The sequence below is a fragment of the Zootoca vivipara genome, chromosome Z1 (assembly GCF_965207765.1).
Source record: "Zootoca vivipara chromosome Z1, rZooViv2.hap1.1, whole genome shotgun sequence".
NCBI lineage: Eukaryota > Metazoa > Chordata > Lepidosauria > Squamata > Lacertidae > Zootoca > Zootoca vivipara.
The window spans coordinates 4,315,953-4,340,237 of record NC_142583.1 but is presented as its reverse complement, the minus strand read 5'-3'; the positions used below and the strand labels follow the sequence as shown (position 1 = coordinate 4,340,237).

General features: G+C 45.0%; 1 protein-coding gene across 2 annotated transcripts in view; it reads right to left on the bottom strand.

Annotated features, from left to right (window-relative positions):
• Positions 1-275: 275 nt before the first annotated feature.
• HTRA3 (HtrA serine peptidase 3) overlaps positions 276-24,285 on the bottom strand; it is a 33,215-nt gene continuing 9,205 nt past the window's right edge. Inside the window, exons 2-9 of one of the 2 annotated variants that reach the window (XM_035113591.3) lie at positions 20,696-20,795; positions 18,669-18,891; positions 16,589-16,783; positions 14,755-14,787; positions 12,743-12,857; positions 5,212-5,260; positions 1,387-1,482; positions 276-913 (exon numbers count right to left, since the gene is read on the bottom strand). In XM_035113591.3, coding sequence (XP_034969482.3) covers positions 748-913; positions 1,387-1,482; positions 5,212-5,260; positions 12,743-12,857; positions 14,755-14,787; positions 16,589-16,783; positions 18,669-18,891; positions 20,696-20,795 — 977 coding nt within the window. In that variant the 3' untranslated portion in view covers positions 276-747. The remainder of the gene's footprint in view (positions 914-1,386; positions 1,483-5,211; positions 5,261-12,742; positions 12,858-14,754; positions 14,788-16,588; positions 16,784-18,668; positions 18,892-20,695; positions 20,796-24,285) is intronic. The other variant, XM_060279055.2, reaches the window with a different exon arrangement.

Here is a 24,285-nt window from a genome sequence, read left to right as displayed (position 1 = left end):
TGTTTTCACCCTTCCCTCTAGTGAATCCAGAACAGAGATACTATATAGAATTATTTATTAATTTGTTGAATAAATATCCTGCCCTTCGTCCCAAAGGACACCGGCTCCAGGTAGCATTACAAGTACTATACTCCTCTTTGGCAATGGCTTAAGCTCAAACGTGAGTGATATAGCCCTTGTTGTCCTAGTATAGCACTTCTATTGAGGCTCAGGTGGGTTGTTGTATAGTGCTTCTGTTCAAAGCAATAGTACTAGGAAATAATAGCTACACAGAATTAAGAGAAAACTTTTCAGTTGTGTAAACTTTAATCTTTGTACAGTAGAACATACAGTACTTGTCATAAGTATATAATTTGTACAATAATGCTTTCTTAATACAATGAAAAAAAATCATTTATAAAACCCTGAAAAATTGTGCAGTTTCTCAAAGTTTTAGCTTTGTTTTGCACATTGTTTTGCTTTTATATCAGACAATAATTCTATAAGAATCATTTTTTCTACATTTCACTGCTTCCATATACAACAGTCGTACACTATATGAAATTCAATATGCAGAACTACCAAAAGGAACTTGTCTTGAAGTCGTGAGGTTGTTGACTGTCAGGTACAGCCCTGGCTCAGGCAGTTATGTCAATCCACCTTGTCATCAGTCAACACAAGGTGCTATTACTAACATTGTAAAGGAGGTATCTGATGTTCCAGAATAAATGAGTTTAATTGTGTTGCAATGATCTTCCTCAGTTTGTTTTACATAAGCACTTCAGGTTCTATGTTAAACAACAAGTCATCGTTTCCCCTTCTAACTTCAAGTAGTAGAGGTGATTCATTCATTACTGCATCTTGCAGGTCAGCAGAAGTCTCCAATGGACGCCCATTCACCTTAACAATGATATCTCCATCCTTAATCCCACCTCTGTGATGTCAAAAGAGAAACAGTTATAAGATAAAGCCCATCCTTTTTTAAAAAACAAAACAAAACCACAAACAGATTTATTTATTAAAACATTTTGATCTCCCCTAAACGCTCCCAAAGCATATTATTATTATTATATAACCCACCCTTCAGCCTAAGGTCCTAGGGTGGATTACAGCATTAAAAACAATATTAGAACAAAAAACAAAAATAAGCACAGATATTACAGACTTCTCCTACGTGATTTGAAATCTAATACAGCTGAGACTTTAAGAATAATACTTTAAAATGAAATACTACTGGATGTACAACTCCTGAAAAAGAAAGTAGGGCTCTCATTACAAGTTTTTTTTAGATGGTTAGAAAATAAAAATCAGTCAACACAAGTTGAACCTTGAATCTAATCGTGCCTCTGAGTTTATGCTGGATTTAGCATGTTTTAAGCAAATGCTTCTGGATTGTGACCAATATACCTATGAGATGGAGAATTTGGAACAACTTCATGCACATAAATTCCACTACTGACATCTGGAAAATCTGGATCATCGAGCTTAAGTTCTTCCACTAGTCTAAAAAAAAGAAAAGCACAAATATTACCAAAATTGGATCATTGTATTACTATTGCTGCTGCTGCTGCTACTTTCACTGCATTTTTCTCCCCTTACCTATTTTATTTTTTTCTTCTGAAAAGCAGCTTTTGAAGAATTCAGAATTTCTACCTCCATGAATTAATATTTTAGAAACAACTTTGCAGTATTGTGTTAAATGGAAGTTAGCAGTGCAAGTGAAACTTGTAATACACAGGCTATTTATGTGGCCTCTTGGTGAGAGGCAAGGTGGATGAGTAGTTTTCTTTCTGAAAAACGGTTGTAACGTTTGGCTTCCGGGAACAGATGCAGTACCCCAGAGGGAGGGAAACCTATACAGGAAGGGGCAGGTGGGCTGTGCTGCACAGCTCCTCTGGTTCTTTGGAAGGAAGGGTTGAGAAAAATTGACTTTGTGTCTGAAATTGTAGGAGCACTATTTCTTCTCTAAGTGGGAAAGGATGAGGATGAGCCCACCTCTCCCCACTCCCATCCATCTCTGGATATTTTGGGTTGTATCCAACAAAGCTGCCCCATTAGTGCAAGAACTTCCAGCTGAGCAATGGGACTTTCTCTCCTCTGGTGCTCAAACCAGCATCAGAGGGTTGGGGAAAACTCTCTAAGCAGATATGGGGGCTGGGGAAGCATGCATGGGGAGAGGAGAGGGAGAGGAAGTCCTGGAGTGCAGGCAGAGAAGTTTGACGGGCCAACTTTGTTGACTATAAACCTCTGGGGTTCAGGAAAGTGAGCCTTTCTCTGCTGCCATGTGCAGCATCAACTGAGGCTTCTGTGCAGAGAGGGAAAGCTACTTCAACATTAAGAAGAGACTGCTTAGCTGTCTAAGGCTCTAAGCAATCCTTCGGAGAATGTATTTTTCACTCTGCCCACCCAATTAGACATAAACAAGGAAGGGGGCCCTTTCTTGCTGCCTGGTAGAGGAAGGGCAGTGAGGCAAGAGGACTGCAGAGAAATCAGGGTGGCACCCAGAGGTCACCTTGCCAGGGACCCCGCAGACTTGGCAGTCCTGCTGGCTGGCATTCCTTTTTGGAGTCTGCTGAAAATAAGCTGTTTCTCATCAGCTGCTGGGCCTTGAGGGGCTTGTGGAGAGCCCAGGAGTCTCAGGGAACTGGGGAACAACATCCTAACAGGGTGTTCAGGGCGTTCCAAGCATCTGCAGTAGACAAAGGATTCTGCTGCTGCCAATACCACCCTGCAGCTGCATAGGAACTGGTCAATTTTGTTTAATTTTTTTTAAAAAAGTGTTCTGCTTCTCTCAGCAGCCCAAAGTTATCCCCAAAGCCTCAACAGCTCAATGGAAGATCACAGCTTCTTTGTGGAGGAATCGCTGCAAGCCCCTCTTATCAGAGTACACAGCTCACACGTACAGTGGAACCTCGGTTTATGAACACCTCGGTTTATGAATTTTCGGTTTACGAACGCCGCGGACCCATCTGGAACGGATTAATTCACTTTCCATTACTTTCAGTGGGAAAGTTCGCTTCAGTTTATGAACAGACTTCCAGAACCAATTACACCCATGCTTCGGGTTACATACGCTTCAGGTTGAGTACTCCGTGGACCCGTCTGGAACGGATTAATCCACTTTCCATTACTTTCAATGGGAAAGTTCGCTTCAGTTTATGAACGCTTCAGTTTATGAACAGACTTCCGGAACCAATTGTGTTCATAAACCGAGGTACCACTGTAATCTTGCCTGAGAAACTATTTCCACAAATAAACTGGCTGTTGGGTCAGCTGAACCCATTCTCTGTTCGAATGTGTTGTCTACAGTCACCTGTGGGGAGTGTCTCCCAACAGTTTCTTATATTTTATTTTACAAAATGCAGTTGCAGAGACTGTGATCTAAAATGGAATATGAGCCTACAGTTCATAAACCCCACTCCCCTCCCAGCTGCTTCTGCCCTGAGACAAGCAGCTTTTGGGGTGTGTGCTATTGTTTTGTTTTTAATCAGGAAAACCTGAGTGGTCAAGGATTAAGAAGTCCCTTATCCTCTGTGCTTATCTTCCACTTTAGATGGCACCCTTAATTTTGTAAAAGGAAAAATACTGGGGACAAACTACATGTCATGTGAACTTTGGTCCTTAGTCATTATAAACTCAAGAGTGTCTCTAATAAAACATAAAATCACAGCCTAGCTACATACACCCATGCACACTTGTAAGAGGCATCCACGTGCATAAGGCGCCTTCTGCAGACACTATGGATGTGAATCCACACCCTTGTTCAAGGTTATTGTTTGTGGTAGTGGTAAAGTGCTTTGCCTCAAGTGAGCTTCTCCTCCTCTTCCAGACTGAGATAGGAGGCGGCAGCTGCTGCTGCTGCTGCAGACTGTGGGATTTGATCCATGAGAGGCAGTCAAGTACAACATTCCTTGTAATGCTAGAGAAGACATGCAAGGGAATGTTTGGTCCAGCCAGTTGAAACTTCCTGTTCCTCCTGGCTGGAACATCCTTCCTTTTGCATGTGATAGAAGGTGGGCATGACCTAACCTGTCCAGGTAACAAAGGGACGAGTCACGCAGCACACCTCCCTCTTTTTGACTTCCTTCTTCGTTTGACCAGCTTTTAGCTAGGACTGCTTTCCTAGCTCTCAGCTAGCAGAAGCACTGGGATTATTCCCCCGTATGGGGTAGATCCACATGTACATATTTGTAACTAAGTCTGCCTTCAGGAATTCAACTGTGAACTGGTGTAAGTAAACTTCTTTTATTAACTTTGATTAAGATTGTGGCGTCTTTATTCTTTTAAGAGGGATTCAAGGGAACTTGCCAGGAACGTACAATTCAATCTGAAGACAGACTGAATTGTATAATAGTGAGAGGCTCACACGAGCCTGCAACCAGCTATCTGCTGTGCATGTAAAAAGGGGAATGTAACTCTGCTAAGTAAAGGAACTTGCTAGTGCAAGTTAGGGAGGATATTAATAAACAATATATCCTCTCCTGTCACCCTGAACATTCCCACACAGACGTTCCCCACTGCTCGCCAAAATGAGCAGTTAGGCAGGTGAGACGAACAGCTGCTGCCCATGCTTGCTCTTCTCTCTCCCAAGCAGCTGTGGCACCTCTTTACCACCTTCATCACTTGCACCCTCAGGTGTACAGGAGATGAGCTTTACATGTCCTGGACAGAAGTGAGGATTAGACCTGTGGTCCAATCCCTGTGGTCCAATCCCCACTGCTGCCAGCATCTTCCAGTACCAGGTACTGCTGCTACTCACTCACCTCTCCTGAGTGTCTACTTGGGGTGTCAGTTAGTGGCACAACACAACAGCAGGCTTTCCTATTGTGGGCAGTAGCTGCAAAAGAGAGGCTATCGACGCCAGCAGGGGTGCAGTGCCACTGAGGGAGGGAGGGAGGGAGGGAGGGAGGGAGGGAGGAAAGCTGCCCAGATGCTCCTCTTCCTACACAGCAGGTCAGGTGGTAGCACCAATGGGCCTTCCTGGGGCATTATGGCATTGGTCTTCGCCTGAAAATGCTGACCCCAGGTGCCAGCAATGCTTCTTTTTGATGTGAATGAGAATGCTCATCTGGTCCACCAGTTGTTACACATGATTCGCAGCCCCTGGCGACAACTGGATTTGGGCCCAGGGTTACAATTCTGCACATGGGAGACTGGCTTATTTTAACTGGAATTATATACATGAATGCAGCTCTGGGTGTTCTGTAGTTCAGCACACCAAGAGAGACTTACGCAGGCGTTATTGTCAGCATCCTTATTCCAATAAACCTTTTTTTCATATCTGGAATAAAATGGAAAGCCTAATTAGCTTTTTTTCAAACGTTCCAAAGTAACATCAAACACTACAGAATTACATAAAAACTCTACATGGCATATAAAATAGCCAAGTCCTTAAGTTTGTGCCATAGGCCATCTCTTTAAGACAATTGGGTTTCTCAGCAGCATACTGTAAATTTTATTTATTTTTTAAAGTATTTCTATGTCGTTGTATAATAAAATAAGAGAACAGGGTACAACGTCAAAACGTAAAACCAATGCAGATAATCATTAAAATGCCTAGCTAATTAAAAAAAGTTAAAAAGGAAACAGCTGGCCCGCCCTGTCAGCATAAAAAGGTCTTCACATAAATGGGTTGGCCCAGCTCAATTGCCAGCCCTCCCAGGGCTCAGGTGTGCTACATAATGGGGCTGAGAAAGAGATCCAGGGCTGGCACCCCCCCCCCAGGCAGCATCTTAAGGGCCCTGCACCTCTCTTCCCTAGCCGTAAGGGAAGGAGGGCAGAGAAGTCCACTTTTGTGTGTGTGTATGTGTGTGGCGGCACAAACCAATCTCTACAGGCAGCAGTTCAAGCCAATTCATAACATCAGGTTGTTAGGAAAGCTTACGGAAAGGCCAGACAATCTGCCAAGTTTCTAAACTATGTGGCAGCTTCCTATTTTTAGACCTTACGACTTACAAAGTTTATATACATGATCTATTTCGCCTAAGGTAAAACCTGTCTCCAAAGTGCTTTCTTGAAAGGGCAAGCAGTTGTATATTTGCAGCAGTTCTCAAACCTTTATTTCTCTGTATGACTTCAAAGCAAGAAAGGTGCCCTTTCCCCAATGCAAGGCGATGACTGACAGTGAGGTTTTGTTTAAACTTTGTTTTAAAACTTTGTTTTAAAAACAGCCCTGCAAATTAGGCGTGAACCAGGAAACCTGTGACATGGCGGAGCAGGCTTTATACTGAGAAAGGGGCCTCCTGTTCCCTGGTGCCAATGCCATTTGGGGGACCCACAGCTCTGTTTAAAGGGAGACTGAAATGGGCAGGGAGAAATGGGCAGGACTCTGCAAGCTCGGCAATCAGTCCCTAGTGCATAATGTTGCTCCTAATTACTTCCTGTGTTGCTTCTAGAGCACGGGTGTCAAACACAAGGCCCGGGGGCCTAATCCGGCCCGCCAGACCTCGTCATGTGGCCCGCGTAGCCACCGCCGACAGTAGCCGCTGACAGTAGTTCTGGAGCCTGCGATTGGCCGAGGGTCAAAACCGGGGCGGGGCTGCAGGCAGAGGCCGGGGCGCTGGAGCCGCGCTGACGGCCTTGGCCAGGGAATTTCAATTTCGAATGAGGCTGAGGGAGGCGGTGGCACAGCGGCCAGACGGGGAAGTGAGATGCAGGAGGAGGAGGAGGAAGCCTGCCGAGGAGGTAGGAAAGCCCTACAGGCGCCGCCGGCAAAGTTGGTGCCGGGACGGAGCAGCGCTGGATTTTTTTTTGGCGGGCTTTGCTGTTGTCTCTGAGAGCGAGTGAGGCGGCACTGGGGAGCCGCCGCCCGCCGCTTCCCTTCCTCTCCTCGGCTGCATCCGGGAGGTGGGCGAGCGAGCGGGCGAAAGGGACGCGGAGTGAGCCTGAGGGGGAAGTAGGCGAAGCGCAACAGCCGCTCTCTTGATGGAGCCGGGTTTCTCTTCCCTCTTCTCCCGTTTTCTCCTCATAGACACTCGGGAGGGTGCCTGGCTTTTGCTCTGCCCCCCACCCCCGAGCCGCCCTTTGGCTTCTCAGTTCCGGTGGAGCTGCTCCCCGGGGGGCAGCCAGGAGGGAGGGAGCGGCGACGGCACGGGTTCCTGCTCTTCCCGCTCTGCCGCCGCCTCCTCTCAGCCCCTCGTGATGTAGGGCTCCAGATGGAGTCGTCTCGCGGTTTGAGTAGGTGGGAGGGGAATTTTTTTTGGGGGGGGGAGGTTTTCAAGCCTCCTCTGCCTGCAGTCCCGGTAGGGAGAGGCAGCGGCGAAGATGACAACAGCGTGGGTGGGGGGAAGAGCAGCTCTGAGGCGAAGATGCACGTCCGCTGGGGCTGCCGCCGCCTTCCTCCTCGGGAAATCCGCTGCCCTCCCTCAGCGTGAGGGGAAGGGACTCTGGCGCTGAGGAGGGAGGATGCAAAAGCAAAGCAGGGAGTTGGCGCTGCACCGCATGTTCCTGCCCCTCTCCAAAGCATGGGGTGGGTTGCAGCGTGTGGCATCCTGCCTAGCGGGGTTTGGGTGTGCACAGGGCGGGAGAGGGAAGCCCTCTTTCCATCTGCAGGTTTTTAATCCCAGCAGTGGCTTTCTCCTTCCTGCCGAACATTTAGTTGAGCCCCCCCCCTCCGGAAGCCATCGATCCCCACCTTTTGTTCAAATTTCCCTCGTTTACATCCCCTCCCACACACGCGCCACGACGCAGGAATGTGATCCGCGTGGGGGCGGGAATGAGCTTACATTATTACAAAAAACAGTAATAATTGAATGCAGTGACAATAATTTATGATAATAAAGAGTGGACACATAGTCCTACAGACACAACCGGCCCTTTGAGGGTGACCAGACTGCTGATGCGGCCCCCTATGAATTTGAGTTTGACACCCCTGTTCTAGAGTAAGCAGCAACAGGCTTTTAATCTATGAGTAAGTAGGAAAGAGAAAATTATGGACTCATGTTTCTGAAAGCCCCCCTCTGAAACAGTTAAAGCAGCAAGGATCAAAGATGGAGCAGGATAATTAATAGAGGATCTTTTTGTGGTTTTCCAGTTGTGAAGTGTTAGGAGTCCAGAAAGGGATTTTTCTTAGCAATTTTTCATGCCCTTTTCCTGCAACAGCAGGGACTTCTATTATTAGTGGAGAATTACTCTGGTGGTGTGTGCTTCAAATAATGATCTAACCAACCCTGCTTCCACTCTCATAACTACAGCTGGATGAGGAAATGTATGTGCAAATAAATATTCTGTGACTGTTCCTCCACTGATCCAACAGCTGGGGCCACGCGGAAGGGACAATGGATGCTGAGGTGGGTGGGTGGGTGGGTGGAGGGTTATAACCATCTGTGCATTGTATTTTATATTTTATAATTATTAAAACGTGCCCCAGATAGGGACCGTAATTACTTTAGCAGCTGGAGGTTGAGTTTTTCCAGAGTTGGTGGAAATAATATCAGAAATTACGTAACCATTAAAAATGCTTCCATTATGTTTAATGCCACACTTTGTATCTAATTCATACCCACAGGCAGATATTGAAATAGGAGTAATAACAATTCCAAGAGCAATTAATACTGACATCTTTACTAGCCTCGACACACAGTTCTAGCACTTCATTGTCAATCCAATGTGAGAACTGAATCGATTCAGTTCAGCGGCAGCAACACAGGAAAAGCTGGCGCAACAGCTTATTGCGCCGTGTCTGTTCTGTGGATAAGCAGCCCCCAGTGCCTTCTGTCTGGCAGCCTGGAGGAGTACTTGCTACTAAAATCGTGTGAAGAAATGAAAGCCGGGGGGGGGGGGGTGTGGAAAGGAAGGAAATTAAGGCAGCCAGCTAGCAGAAGAGTGATATGTAAGATTTGAAAGGAGCTCGGCTACTTACCATGCCCTAAGCTGCACTAGTAATGTGCTAGTCAATTTCACACATGGGAAAAGGCTCAACACAGAAGGAGGAAAAGTGAAGCCTGAAAGGGGAAGGGGAAGATCCAGTGGGGCAGAAACAGGATACGAACCACTAGTGAGAAAGGAAGGGGACCCATCTTCTTTCTCTTCACAGAGCAGAGGCTGAAGAGGGGAAGTAGCAGCACTCGTGGTCCCTAAATAGTGATGGTGCTCAGATGGACTACCAGACCATTTTAATGTCATTTGGGCTGCCAAACAGTTCTGCCAACAGATGATACAGCCATAACATAAAAGCATATTTATATCAAATAGCACTTGCAATGGAATGCATAAGGAAAAGCACTTGGGCAGGAAAACCGAGAATCAGTGCCAGTATCAAAATGATATATGATCTCGATAATACAATTGTGATAATATGCTATTATAATCTTCCATGTTGCAGTATATGGACAAACTCCCTGAGTGCAAACAGTTTCAGGAGTAGCACAATAACGTCATGCCAACATCCATCTTATCACTGCAGACATGAAAGACTTTGTTTAAGCATTTTTTTCATCTGAATAAGAGGCCTCCTTTATTTATTATTATTTTATAATGCTATAAACTATGCCCCGGGCAAACGCTTAGTTATAACTAAACGTTTGCTTTTCCTAAGAGGCTATACTCTATTGTGACAATCCTAAACGTATTTACCTGAAAAAAGGCCCACCGAATTTGATAGGACTTGTTTTTTAAGGCATGTGTAGGACTGTTACGTAAGAGCAGGCATCCCCAAACTGTGGCCCTCCAGATGTTTTGGCCTACAATTACCATGATCCCTAGCTAACAGGGCCAGTGGTCGGGGGAGATGGGAACTGTACTCCAAAACATCTGAAGGGCCGAAGTTTGGGGATGCCTGCGTAAGATTATTGTGCTGCCACATAATATCATCCTGAAGAACTGTTAAGGCAGCAGGGCATTTCTATCAAAAATAAACTTTTGGCTGCACTAAACTGGAAGTACAATATCTTTCCCTAGTCCAGTGATGGGGCCCCTGAACTCTGACAATCATGGGTGTAGACAGGGGGGGCAGGAGGGGGCAGCTGCCCCCCCCTAGAAGCAAAAAATTATTGTATTTTACAGACCATAACCAATACTTTGCCCCTCCAAAAACTGAAGTGGAAAGGGCTTTGCTTTAGCAAGAGCAGCTCTCCACTTGCTTGGGGCGGGAACACAGCTGTAACAAAAACACATCAAATAAATAAAGCAAAGTGGCTACCAGTACTTAAGCAGTTAAGACAATGGAGCAGAATATCCCTTCAGGCAAGGTCCACCCTATTCACCCTATTGTTATTCAGTGGGAGTTGTTAATGGGCATTCAGGGATCGCATTAACAGTTCTATTGGTGATTTAATGAGGGTGCAGAGGATTCAATTTGACTAAGGTGGCCCTGCAAGGCTAAAAGGAAGTGAATAAGAAGGGGGGGGCTGTAGCTTTGATAGACACAGTGATGTTTATAAAAAGCATTGGTGTTCCAGTCTGCCCCTCCTCCTGCATCTGTATACTGTAAATCAGGGGTGGCCACCTCCCAAGAGACTCTGATCTACTCACAGAGTTAAAAACTGGGAGTGATCTACCCCCTTTTGGGGGGTTCAGGTCAAAGCTGTTGAGTTTTTTTAAGGAAGGGAAGCCCTGTTTTGGGGGGTTTAGGTCAAACTTGTTGAGCTTCTTTTAGGAGGGAGGGAGGCCCATTTTTGTTTAGGGCTTCAGGTCATAGTTCAGCTTTTTTTTAGGGAGGAGGAAAAATTTGGGTGAGCTTTTTTAGGGGTGCCAGTGATCTAGCAGTGATCTACCACAGACATCCAGTGATCTACTGGTAGATCACAATCTACCTGTTGGACGTGCCTGCTGTAAATCAAGCAGAGAGAAAGCTGCTTACAAGGCTCCTGTACAGGTGTACCGGTATCTTCCTCTTGCTGCAGAGTTCTAGCATCACAGCGTCACCCAGAGGCACCCACAAATGTGAGTTATCCCTCTCTCTATTTCTTCCTTCCTTTCCTCCCTCTTCCATCCTCAATAAAATACTGGCGGGGGGGGCAGATAAGCCCCACATAGAAAGCCCATCAACATGGGGGGGTGACTCTTTAAAATACAGTATTTACCAGTAATTTCTTTTTTTGGGGGGCGGCACCTAGGCCTCTAGGAGTTGGCTGCTATGCCTAGGACAATTCAAGAAAGCAGAATCATGCATATGCTATGGTAATATATCAATAGAATCATGGAATTGTAGTCGGAAGGGACCACAAGGGTCATCTAGTCCAACCCCCTGCAATGCAGGAATTTTCCCCCAATGTGGGGCTTGAACCCACAACATGGTTGAAATATTATGCTGATATGCAGCAACGCCTCGGAGCCATCGAGACTGCGGCCCTGTCTTGCCTCGCCCTCGCCCGCCCTGCCACCCCCTCTCCCCTGCCCGACCCTCCCATCCTCTTGCTGCAGAGTTCCAGCTTCACAGCATCACCCAGAGGCACCCACAAATATGAGGTATCCCTCTCTCTATTATTCCTTCCTTCCCTCCCTCTTCCATCCTTAATAAAATACTGGGGGGGGGGGGCAGATAAGCCCCACATAGAAAGCCCATCAAAATGGGGAGTGACTCTTTCAAATACGGTATTTACCAGTAATTGGGGGGGGGGGAGAGGCACCTAGGCCTCTAGGATTTGGCTGCTATGCCTAGGAGTAGGACAATTCAAGAAAGCAGAATGATGCATATGCTATGGTAATATATCAATGGAATCATAGAGTTGTAGTCGGAAGGGACTACAAGGGTCATCTAGTCCAACCCCCTGCAATGCAGGATTTTTCCCCCAAGGTGGGGCTTGAACCCACAACATGGTTGAAATATTATGCTGATATGCAGCAACGCCTCGGAGCTGTCGTGACTGCGGCCGTGCCTTCCCTCGCCCTCACCCGCCCTGCCACCCCCTCTTGCCTGCCTGACCCTCCCGTCCTCTTGCTGCAGAGTTCCAGCATCACAGCGTCACCCAGAGGCACCCACAAATATGAGTTATCCCTCTCTCTATTTCTTCCTTCCTTCCCTCCCTCTTCCATTCTTAATAAAATACGGGGGGGGGGGGCAGATAAGCCCCACATAGAAAGCCCATCAACATGGGGGGATGACTCTTTCAAATACGGTATTTACTAGTAATTGGGGGGGGGGAGGCACCTAGGCCTCTAGGAGTTGGCTGCTATGCCTAGGAGTAGGACAATTCAAGAAAGCAGAATGATGCATATGCTATGGCAATATATCAATAGAATCATAGAATTGTAGTCGGAAGGGACCACAAGGGTCATCTAGTCCAACCCCCTGCAATGCAGGAATTTTTTCCTAAGGTGGGGCTTGAACCCACAACATGGTTGAAATATTATGCTGATATGCAGCAACGCCTCGGAGCCGTCGTGACTGCGGCCATGCCTTGCCTTGCCCTCGCCCACCCTGTCACCCCCTCTTGCCTGCCCGACCCTCCCGTCCTCTCCAGCCAAGCAGGGTAGCTGCCGCCGTTGCCAGCCCCAGAAGCACAAGGTGGCCGCTGCCGCCGCTGCTGCCACCACGATGTCGTCAGGCCAGCTGGCCCTGTAGCCCCGCCCACGTTCCCACTTTGTGGCCCCGCCCCTGAATGATCATGGCTTGCCCCCCCCCTAGTTTTGATCCTGGCTACGCCCTTGCTGACAATGCTTCTTGCATCCCTGGGAGGAGGGTGCAGAGGGGTGTGTGAGTGTCCATAGAAAATAGTCTACTGGGGAAAAACCAGCAAAATTCACATTTGTTGCTCTGCCCATTTTTGCCTCCGAAAAGGTCCCCCCCCCCCCGCTCTGGTTTAAAATTGCTTTCAAATTTTACCTTTACTTTCTTTGTCAGAATTCTCCGAGAGGAATCGAGCAATGCGATCGGAAGGAATAGCAAAGGATATTCCTGCAGCAACCTTTAATGTATTGATGCCTATCACTTCTCCATCCTGTTGAAGTAAGATACCAACACATTTCATCTGTTATTTTAAAAGCTTTTGCCTTTAAAAAGAAGTGTATTCCTAACAGGCAGCTTGTGCTTTTATCGCAATAGTAAATTAATGATAACCAGCGCTTTTTTCTGACACGGTACTCACTGCCACAGAGTACAACCTCCTTGGTCTACCAAGATAGAATTATAGAGTTGGAAGGGACCCTGAGGGTCATCTAGCACCCCCCCTGGAATGCAGGAATCTTTTGTCCAACCCACAATCCTGAGATGAAGAGTCTCATGCTCTACCCAGAGGCATAGGAAGGTCAGGTGGTACCCGGTGCGGAAAATTTCTTGTCATCCCCCCCCACACACACATTGATTTTTTTAAATTATTTTTTTGGCCTGCAAAAATGGTTTTACGTTATTTCATATTTTCGTACAAAGGAATAATAAAAAAACTTTTATTTATATCCCGCCCTCCCCGGCCAAGTCAGGCTCAGGGCGGCTAACATCAGATACATAACATTGGTATAAAATCAAACAATAATTAAATTACCTCCTAAAAACATGTCAAAATCAAATTAAAGTCTAATTATATGGCTTTCCGCAGGGTTAGGGTTGGGAACAGTAAGTGCTCCACTGAATTGAAATTTCAGCCTTCACAACATAGGAAAATGGCCAAGCAAACAGCTATTTTCGTGGAGGAGGGTCAAGATATTAACTGATATGTATGACATTTCATATATATATATAATCCCTACTGTATATATAATCCCTATATATAATACATATATAATCCCTATATATAATACATATATAATATATATATATAATACATATATAATCCCTACTGTAGTAAGATAAGACCTTTGGAGCAGGCATTTTACAAAAAGTTTTTATGAACCGCCCTAGTAGGTCATGAATTGTTCCTTGATAATTTGTCACCCCCCTCCATGATGGAACCTGGGTCGGACCACCCCCAACTTCCTACGCCCCTGGCTCTACCGGCTGAGCTATTAATGCTGGCACTTCATTTTTAAACAAACAAACAAACAAAAAAAGCTCTGATTGTATTATTATATACCCTTGGCTTTTTGCAACTGTCATGTGTCGCCATGACTTGTGATGCTGGACTGAGTTTTTGGCTTCTGCATTCAGCTCTATCGAACTGCCTTGCCCAGTGGACCAGTGGGCTGGGCTTTCACGGCACTTTTGGATGTCACAAAGCAGACCCAGGGCACCTCCCACAGCTCAGTGGTAGAGCACAGGCTTTGCATGCCCAGGGTCTCGTGTTCGGTCCCTGGTATCTCTGGTTAAGGAATCCTGCAGAGCAGGGCTGGAAAAGACCTTTCTCTGCTTGAGAGCTTGGAATGCCACTGCCATTCACAATAGTCTTGAAAGACTGTGGGAATTAGGTTAAATTAGAAGAGGAAACAAGGCTGGGTATCTTCAATGCGTTGATAGACCTGTCCTTCTCACACCCATATTTTCATGGCATATGAAAGAAAAGTAAAAATAGAGGTCCATGGTTCTGATTTTGTGACATTTGAAAACATCTGCTTTCTATTATTATTATTATTATTACATGCATGTCCTGCCTTTCTTCCAAGGAGTTCAAGGTGGTGTACATAGTTCTCCTCCCTCCGTTTTATCCTCGCAACAACCCTGTGAGGTACGTTAGGCTGAGAGACCAGCTCATGGCCCAAAATAACCCACTGAACTTCACAGTCAAGTGGGACTAGAACCCTGGTCTCCCAGGTCTTAGTCCAGCCATGACACAACTCCTACTTTATTGGACAAACTGAGACTATCAAGTTGGCAATTTGGGTAACTGTCCCTTTAAAATAAAAAAATTCAGTCCGATAAATGAAAACAAGTGCTTATCAAGCTCTTTTAAAGTAATCCGTCCTTACCAAGTTTACCAGAGGTCCTCCTGAGTTTCCATACTGCAAAACAATATCAGAAAACATGATGGCTACTTTTGGAAAGTGAACGTCATATTTCAATGAAGCATACTTTATCAAGCAGCAATTCTGTATTTTCTGCCCCACAAAAGCTGCTGTGTGCACTTTAGACTAATTTTCTTCACAGGGAGGTCACTTCAGTGCTGATGCAGCGGTTTGACGTCACCACTGGAGGCGCACTCCATTGTCTCTCGAGACAGGCAGATGCCAGCAACCATATGCAGAGATAAAGACACACATTCATTCCCTTGCACAAGTTGCAAGTTTCATTAAGATGGCAGTTCAGCTAAAATTACTAGGATAGCTAGCTAGGCAAACACAAATGCGCTGTCTGCATCTACATCTCTGTAAGGCATCTCTGCTTTTTGCCTCGCTGGAGAATGATAGACATGCCTGATGTGGGCAGACACGGAGTTGCCCTCCCCCTCCCATCTTTCTCAGAGCTTGCACTTGGAAAGACCAGGTGGTGCACAGCATGACAGGAGTTGGTTGCCTTCCACTTCCCAGGAACCTTATGGCTGGAGACCCCACCACATCCTAGATGAGGGAATGGCAGCTGAGCCCAACAGGGATGGTCAGGCAGTAGAGAAATGGAGCAACCAGAGAAAATGAAGGTTCTCAAGCCATCAGTATAGCCAAAAAGACCCCCCACCTCTGCACTACAGGGTCACAGACTGATCTAAGATAGGTCTCAACAGCAGCGCTACCACCACACAAATAAGGGGTAAATATTAAGTTATGGGATCGCCAAGTGCATTTTTGGGGTTAAAGTTGGGCCCCAGGTCTGAAAAGGTTAATGGCTGTTGGTCTACAGCACCCCTTTCAGGGGCTCTGACTGAGTCTGAGATGCCACACTGCTGCTGGGAGTGGTTAGGGTTAAGGTAGCCCTATGGATCAGGGAATAGGACTAGAGTCCTCCTCCTGCAAAGAACATAAGCTGAAACATTAAAATAATGAGCCAATGGAAAACAATTTGCCAAGTTCTACAAGTTGCTTTTTCTTAAGAAACAAGGACAGAAGTTAAACAATGATTCATCAACACCAGTAAAGTAGAAAACATTAAGCAGCCTTTGTTATTTCATAAATACAGACCACTCTCAGTTTCTTTGAAATACAGGCAGCTACTGTTTTAGGCATGTCCAATGTGCACACAGCCATTGTTCCCAATCCGAAGTCACCCCAAAAGTTACAAGAGTGTCACAAAAAGGGGTAAAACGGTTGTTTGCAGGCTTTTTCAGTGGTGTTTCAAATACAGTGGTACCTCGCAAGACGAATGCCCTGCAAGACGATTTTTTCGCTAGACGAATGCGCCTTGCGATCTGATGGTGACTCGCAAGATGAATTCGTTTTGTGAAAAATTCGTCTTGCGAATCGTGGTTTCCCATAGGAATGCATTGAAATTTAATTAATGTGTTCCTGTGGGCAAAAAAAGAAATTTAAATGCATTCCTATGGGAAACTGCGATTCGCAAGTCGAATTTTTTGCAAAACGAATTGACTCGCGGAACGAATTAAATTCGTCTTGCGAGGCACCACTGCATATGCGATTTGACTTCAAGGTGTGATGCCTAGGAACGTAACCCCTGCGAAAATTGGGAGTTGCCTGTAGTCAAAAGATGTATTGAATGTACTGGACTGCTGTAAATTGGATAAACTATAAACTGTTATATTATTGGAAAACCTTCCAATAGTATGTTCCTTCTCAGTAGTTGGACTGATTGGCAATCGTCACCTCTGGTCCTTCATAGATTTTGAGATTTCCTGAAATCGGAGGATCTACTTACATTGATGATAGCATCTGTCTGAACATAATCCATGTCAGAATCCTTCAAGCCAAGCTCTTTGCCATCCCGCTGGGCTGTACTGACAATCCCTGTTGTGACTGTGTTCTGCAAAGCAAAGGGACTCCCAATGGCCACAACAAATTCACCCGGCCTCAGATCACCAGACAGGCCGATGGCAAGGACAGGCAATTTTTTCTAGGAGATAAAGACAGTGGTTGCATTTGAGCAGAGGAAAGCAAACCATAGCATTCACAGAATTTTTTTTTAGTAATGTATCAGAACTGGGGACAGGGTAGAACTATGAAGAACTATGAAGCTCATGGGCTGACTTTGGACTAAGTCTGCACTACTCAAGGCAAGCTACTGTACTGGGTTCCCAGGAGCCAAGCCCTGTGGCCTTACGCTCTGCACTACCCATACTGTGTGACTGCCACAAGCTTTGCAGATCAACTTCTGCTTTTCAAGGCCGCAGAACTAATCCTGACACCTGACTGACAACTCTGTAAACTGACCCCAAGGACCAGGGCCTCAGGAACCACCAGGCCCCAGCTTGGGCTCACTGCAGAGGACACCCCCCCCCCATCTTGGCTAAGCTCTATCTCCTTTCCCAGCAACTATTGCTTTTGGAACGTGACCTCATGCCCGCCTTGAACACTCCAAGATCTGGGGATGTATCGGTGCAGAAATGTTAGTAAAATTTAGAAAATTGCATAAAGACCACCAGGACACCAAAGTTCTGTTTTCAGTCCAATTCTCGATGTTAAACTAGATATGCCACTGAAAATAATAACTCCCAGGTTCATGTTATGAATTGTGGCTGCTCCCCTCACATACAAGATGACCATTACAACCCCCACCCCACCCCAATTTCCCCATGGCTCAGATTTTACTGGCAATCAAGCCAGGGAAGAACTCAATTGCACTCTCTTACCCACCATGAAGGTGGGGAGAAACCTCCCTCCTTCCTTCCCCACCCCACCTGTACTCCTCCCAGCACTGCTCTGTCGATCCCAAAGACTGTTGGGGAATATTGTTTGCAGTGCTCCTGACATCTAAACAGAGGCTTATGGGTGGGGTGAGCAGATGCCATTGTACTCCCAATCAGGGATGGGATGGGAATTAATTCCAACTGGTTTGGAATAATTTGTGCTATTTACCAATATCTTTTGAAGTAAAGGGAGTTTCTCAGCTTTTTCCCAAGCCGCTTCATGAAGTAATTGCGGGTGGTGTTGGTTAAATCTATCATGAATTTAAACTTTATTTCTTTGTGTCTTTCATAATGAACAGCACTATGAAAGAACTGGAGTTCAGAAATCAACCAGGGTTTCCCTTTTCCTCTTGCTTCCAACATCTTGTCAGGAAATACAGTCACCGCAACATCTATGATTTATGTTTTAGGCATTTCGGAGTGCACGTTCATCTACAAATCTGTTCTCAATCTAAATCGCTTGAAAGAAACTTGGCAAAATGTAAGAAATTTCCATTTGTGGAATGTTTCACTTGTGATGCATTTGATGCCTATTAAGATAAGATCTAAGAGCAGAAGCACCCCCTGCCCCAATCCACTTTAACCCTGCTAAAATCACTACCTTCTTAGGGAAAAACAAGTTGTTACAAGAGACACAAACACAGCTCTTTCCTGAGCATCTATTCTGATTTGTTTGCTGTCCTTGAACTGTTAATCTCACACTTTTGCTGCCTTTCCCCATCACTCTCCTTCCTAACAAAAAGTGTGGGTGTTTTTTAAAAGTGGATTTGTTGCACCAGAGCCCTTTAATCCACTTTATTCGTGAAAACTGTAATTTCAGGCATGTGACTGAATCCTTACCATAAAACAGTGAGAGTCTAAAGCAGGCATCCCCAAACTTGCGGCCCTCCAGCTGTTTTGGCCTACAACTCCCATGATCCCTAGCTAACAGGACCAGTGGTCGGGGAAGATGGGAATTGTAGTCCAAAACATCTGGAGGGCCAAAGCCTGGGGGTGCCTGGTCTAAAGGCAACTATGGAGTGTAAGCAGCCTCAGGTTTCAATGCAAAGAGCATTCGTCAAATATTGAGCACACTTCCTTTCCCCTCCTTACCCGTGGATTAATCTTTATTGTCGCTATATCAGATTTCTTATCAATGTCTTTGATTGTTGCATCATATGTATCTCCATTCTGCAGCTGGATTTTCAATCGTTGTCGCCCGGTGACTGTGGAGCTGCTTGACACCACATGGGCGTTGGTTACGATTAAACCTGCATCTGACACAATAAACCCAGATCCACTGGAAAGAGGAACATTCCGGCCAAACAGAGGATGCCTGAAAAAAATGCCACCTCTTAATCAATGAACCTCACCGAGAAAAAATAAGCAGTGATCTGCACCCTTTTCCCAGAAACAAATAGAGGGCAGTGAATCTTCTCCACAGAAATGTCTAGGATTACAGAGCTGCTAAAAGGTAATAACATGAGCGACCCATAAAATGCTGTAGAAATCACAGCACATGCCCCACAACAAGCATTCAGACACTATACAGACAGCCTTCAGGAGCAACCCATCTTTAAGCATCCACTTGCAACAGCAGCTACAAAAGTCAGCCATAATCAGGTAATTCCCAATTCCTTTTTCTTCTCGCATCCCAAGGCCAAACTACATATGATATGGGAGATCTGTGGTTTTACTTGATCCTGTTTTATTGTTATTGTTATTGTTTGGGGGGGTGTTAATGTTTGTTTTACCATCCACTTTATCTTAAAAGGTGGGATATGGTTTCAAACAAATGAAGATCTTACAATGCCCTTTTACTTTTGTAAAAACACCTTCAAGGGGTTCCTAATTTGAACTGAGGATAAAGTCTGGGAGTTGAGGTCGGTTAATTCCTCCCCCTGTACCATCTCTGGTTGGTATTAGCTACTGAGAAGAAAACATGCAAGTACAATGAGCAAATGCTTGTTTTTTTTCCTCCATGGCTGACGGCGACATGGAGTGATTTGCACTGGAGAACTGGTTTGGAGGGGAAATGAGTTAAACGACCCTCAACACTATGGGATCATCTGCCCACTTTCAGGAAAATAAAAAGAAATTGGGTGATTCAGTCCCAGAACTCCTGTGTCATGTTGTGCTGTTTGGCCCTGCAACTTAAGATGAATTAATGAGTACTGCAGAAACAAAATGGCTGCCTGGAAGATTCCCAAGGAGAGGAGGCTGTGGACTCAAAAAGGTTGAAAACCTCTGCTGATACAATTGCCAGGGTTGCTCTTGTGCCTTAGGCTCACTTAGTGTAATGAATTTTAATACCAATTACGGTATATCTAGTGGCAGCTCCTACCTGAGGAAACAGCTAGATTTTGAATCTTCTCTACAAAAATATCAGTGCTCTGGCATCCACCTTTTAAAATGAGACGTTTTTCTGCTATTCTCCATTTTGTAAATTCACCCTCAGGTTACAGTGAGTAAAGTGAACATCCCCCATTTCATCTGCCATCAGGTTTCCTGAGGTACAAGAGGCAGAGCTAAAGTCGCCACAAGTGAGTTGATCTAATGGGCACTACAAACAGATGGTGGGTGATTAAATGCACCAAAACAGTAACCACCCAATACTGGAAAGATTTTCTATGGAAATCTATGGAAACTAAAGTTTTAGGGCCATCCACCCTTGCTGGTAAAATCCAGACTTTCATTGTTCTGTTTGTCACCTGCGAGTCCGTACTTGTGCACATTGTATACATATTTTATCTTGGAACCTTCTCCAGAAAACCCATGTTTCTTCATCCACTCCTTGGTTCTGCACAGGCCACTTCTGCTTCCTCCAGCTCCATCCAATTGGCTAGCCAGGTGTGAGCATGCAGTGCATTTTTTGTGTGTGTTGCCGACAGTATTCTGCTCTAAATCGGACATCCTGGACATGTTCAAAATCCACCTCAACAGAACGGTTGAATGAGCACAAGGTAGAGAAGGAAATCAAAAGAAATCTAGGAGATCTACCATAAACCCGCCCCTGCCCCCAGCCGCCAGGAGTCAAATCCCCAATGGTGGCAAAGTAGTGTTGCGCTTTCCTCTTGTCATCAAAACTAGGTATCAAAACACAGCATTTTTACTTTTAATCATAAATGCCAGCAGCTTACCTTAAGAAAAGTTCTATATGTACAACTGCTGGTGCAATCTTCTCCACCACATCTGCAATGAAGTTAAACTTATACCTTGGGCTGTTTGGCTGTTGATGATCTATACTAGCAAAGATAAAAGGAAGTGTTATTAAGAAATTATAAATCAATAGGGATTTTTCCTGTATTTAATTTTGTCTCAGCTCTTCAGAATCGAGCAACTAATAATTTTTAAATTAAGATGTGAAAAAACAATATAGCATTATAAGTCTAAAGGCCTTTTCCCCTGGAAGCTTTTTGGTTAGTTTCCCAGAGAAACAAAAATTGTCCCTGTATTTTGTTTGTTTGTCATTCTGCATGAGTACATCATCATTACAGGAAATGTAAAAATTGTAATTAGAAATAAATAAGTTTCCAGAAGTACTTGGTGGGGGAGGAATATTATTTTCTTTTAAAATGTTATGTTTTTGTTTTGCTTCTCTACAAGAGCACATCAAATACTCCAACATTAGGAAGAGGTTTTAAGCTTTTTTAAAAAATATTATTTATTCTGGACTAGTGGTTCTTCTTTTTAACAGTTTAACATCTCATTTCCTGAGACGACATGAGTCAAAATTATTCTTTTATTCCATGCTGAACCTGTTGTGCTGAAAGTTGCTTTTTAAAAAAATATCTTCAAAGAAAATAAATGAAGGAAGCAGATTCTGAAGAGGATGGACAAATTCCATTGACAACATTTCAAAAAGTTTTCTTTACTTGCCAGAGGTCAACTTTATAACTTACAGCGCAAGTTTGATTTTAGAGGCTGGATTTTAGAATTTATATTAACATTTAAATTTCTTATTTATTAATAAGTATATGCTGCTCCATGCTTTGGGCTTTGACTCTCAGTAAGTATATATTTCAAGCTGCTATGTGTGTTTTCCCATCACCTTTTAATTTCCCAACACCCATTTCCTTTCTTTCTGTGCATATTTATTGTGATTCCAAATCCTCCATCGAAGTTATTCCTCATTAAACAATCAAAAAAGGCCTTTTGTACATTCAGCCACCATTCATACTTCTACACCCTGCCAGGCACACCAGAGGTTTAAAGTGCATGTGACCCACACAAATTAGATTTTCCCGTGTGCGCTTTTGTGCACGCATGAGCATTCAATTGCTTAAGCCTTCCTGCCCACACTGGTGAGATGAGCTGCATTTATTTGCCCCATGTGAATGCCCAATTTCAACAAAGGCATGGTGGGCTGCACTAAAACATTGGCTCAAGATTGCAGTACTTGAACTTGGGGAGGGACTGTATAAATACCTGAACAATGAGGAATACATCAGCCAATGGCAGAAAACCATGGCGAGAAAAGCCACTGCTTTAGGTCTGTCACCCACCCAACTCTATTGCCTGGGGTATGAAGGTGCCCTAAAGACCTTAAAGCAAAGACTTTGGGATAATTCACACAGTGATCTACGACATCAATCACTTGCGATCTGCAGTCCATTGGCAGTAGGAGTACAATATGGGCATGTCTTTAAGCCAGCAGCCTATATTCAAAACTTGACAGTGCCAAACTACCGAAGGCTGTTCACAAAAGCAAGACTGAATGTTTTCCCCTCTGCAGTGCTGGAGGGCAGGATGAGAGGAGTACCCTACCAGGAAAGACTGTGCTCGTGCACCCATGATATAGATTCTATAAAACACATTGTGCTGCACTGTGGGAAGTTTGAGCAAGCTAGGGCTGAAGTGATTTCACCCCTGCTAGCCTTGCTCCCAGGAAAATCAGAGGATTTCTATATCAGGTTCCTATTGGAAGACCGGTCAAATGCCAGAACACTAGCAGTGGCAAAGTTTTTATCGGTGGTCACAAGAACTAATGTTTCCTACTCCGAATTTGAGTAAGATGTCTGAGTGGTTTGAGGGCGGGGTGTCCTAGCTGTGTATCGCTTGGTAACAAATTGTTGGGTCTATGGACCGTAATAAAGATTGTTGTTGTTATTTGCACCATGTGGCGTTGTCCTCTCCCCTCAATTGGTATTTCCCCACCCACCATAACTTCTGGAAACCTGAGGTCAATTCTGGGCATATTTGTTTAACTATGCACAGCCAATTCTTTAAAATACAAGTTTTCCATTATACCAGACTTGCACAAAGGACCACCTCTCCCCATATGAACTGACCCAGACCTGGAGGTAATCATTTGAGGCCCTTCTTCATGTGCCTCCAACACATGTGGCCCAGAGAGTGGCAACACAAGAACGGGCCTTTTCTGCAGTGGCTCCCTGTTTGTGAAATGCTTTCCCCAGGGAGGCTCGTCTGGGTCTGGCACTTTCACTACATATCTTTAGGCACCAGGCAAAAACAATCCTCTTCACCCAAGCCTTTGGCTGATTCTGTTGTTGTTGTTGTTGTTTAGTCGTTTAGTCGTGTCCGACTCTTCGTGACCCCATGGACCATAGCACGCCAGGCACTCCTGTCTTGCACTGCCTCCCGCAGTTTGGTCAAACTCATGTCCGTAGCTTCGAGAACACTGTCCAACCATCTTGTCCTCTGTCGTCCCCTTCTCCTAGTGCCCTCAATCTTTCCCAACATCAGGGTCTTTTCCAGGGAGTTTTCTCTTCTCATGAGGTGGCCAAAGTACTGGAGCCTCAGCTTCACGATCTGTCCTTCCAGGGAGCACTCAGGGCTGATTTCCTTAAGAATGGATAGGTTTGATCTTCTAGCAGTCCATGGGACTCTCAAGAGTTTCCTCCAGCACCATAATTCAAAAGCATCAATTCTTCTGCGATCAGCCTTCTTTATGGTCCAGCTCTCACTTCCATACATCACTACTGGGAAAACCAAAGCTTTAACTATACGGACCTTTGTCGGCAAGGTGATGTCTCTGCTTTTTAAGATGCTGTCTAGGTTTGTCATTGCTTTTCTCCCAAGAAGCAGGCGTCTTTTAATTTCGTGACTGCTGTCACCATCTGCAGTGATCAAGGAGCCCAAGAAAGTAAAATCTCTCACTGCCTCCATTTCTTCCCCTTCTATTTGCCAGGAGGTGATGGGACCGGTGGCCATGATCTTGGTTTTTTTGATGTTGAGCTTCAGACCATATTTTGCGCTCTCCTCTTTCACCCTCATTAAAAGGTTCTTTAATTCCTCCTCGCTTTCTGCCATCAAGGTTGTGTCATCTGCATATCTGAGGTTGTTGATATTTCTTCCGGCAATCTTAATTCCGGCTTGGGATTCATCTAGTCCAGCCTTTCGCATGATGAATTCTGCATATAAGTTAAATAAGCAGGGAGACAATATACAACCTTGTCGTACTCCTTTCCCAATTTTGAACCAATCCGTTGTTCCATATCCAGTTCTAACTGTAGCTTCTTGTCCCACATAGAGATTTCTCAGGAGACAGATGAGGTGATCAGGCACTCCCGTTTCTTTAAGAACTTGCCATAGTTTGCTGTGGTCGACACAGTCAAAGGCTTTTGCATAGTCAATGAAGCAGAAGTAGACGTTTTTCTGGAACTCTCTAGCTTTCTCCATAATCCAGCGCATGTTTGCTATTTGGTCTCTGGTTCCTCTGCCCTTTCGAAATCCAGCTTGCACTTCTGGGAGTTCTCGGTCCACATAC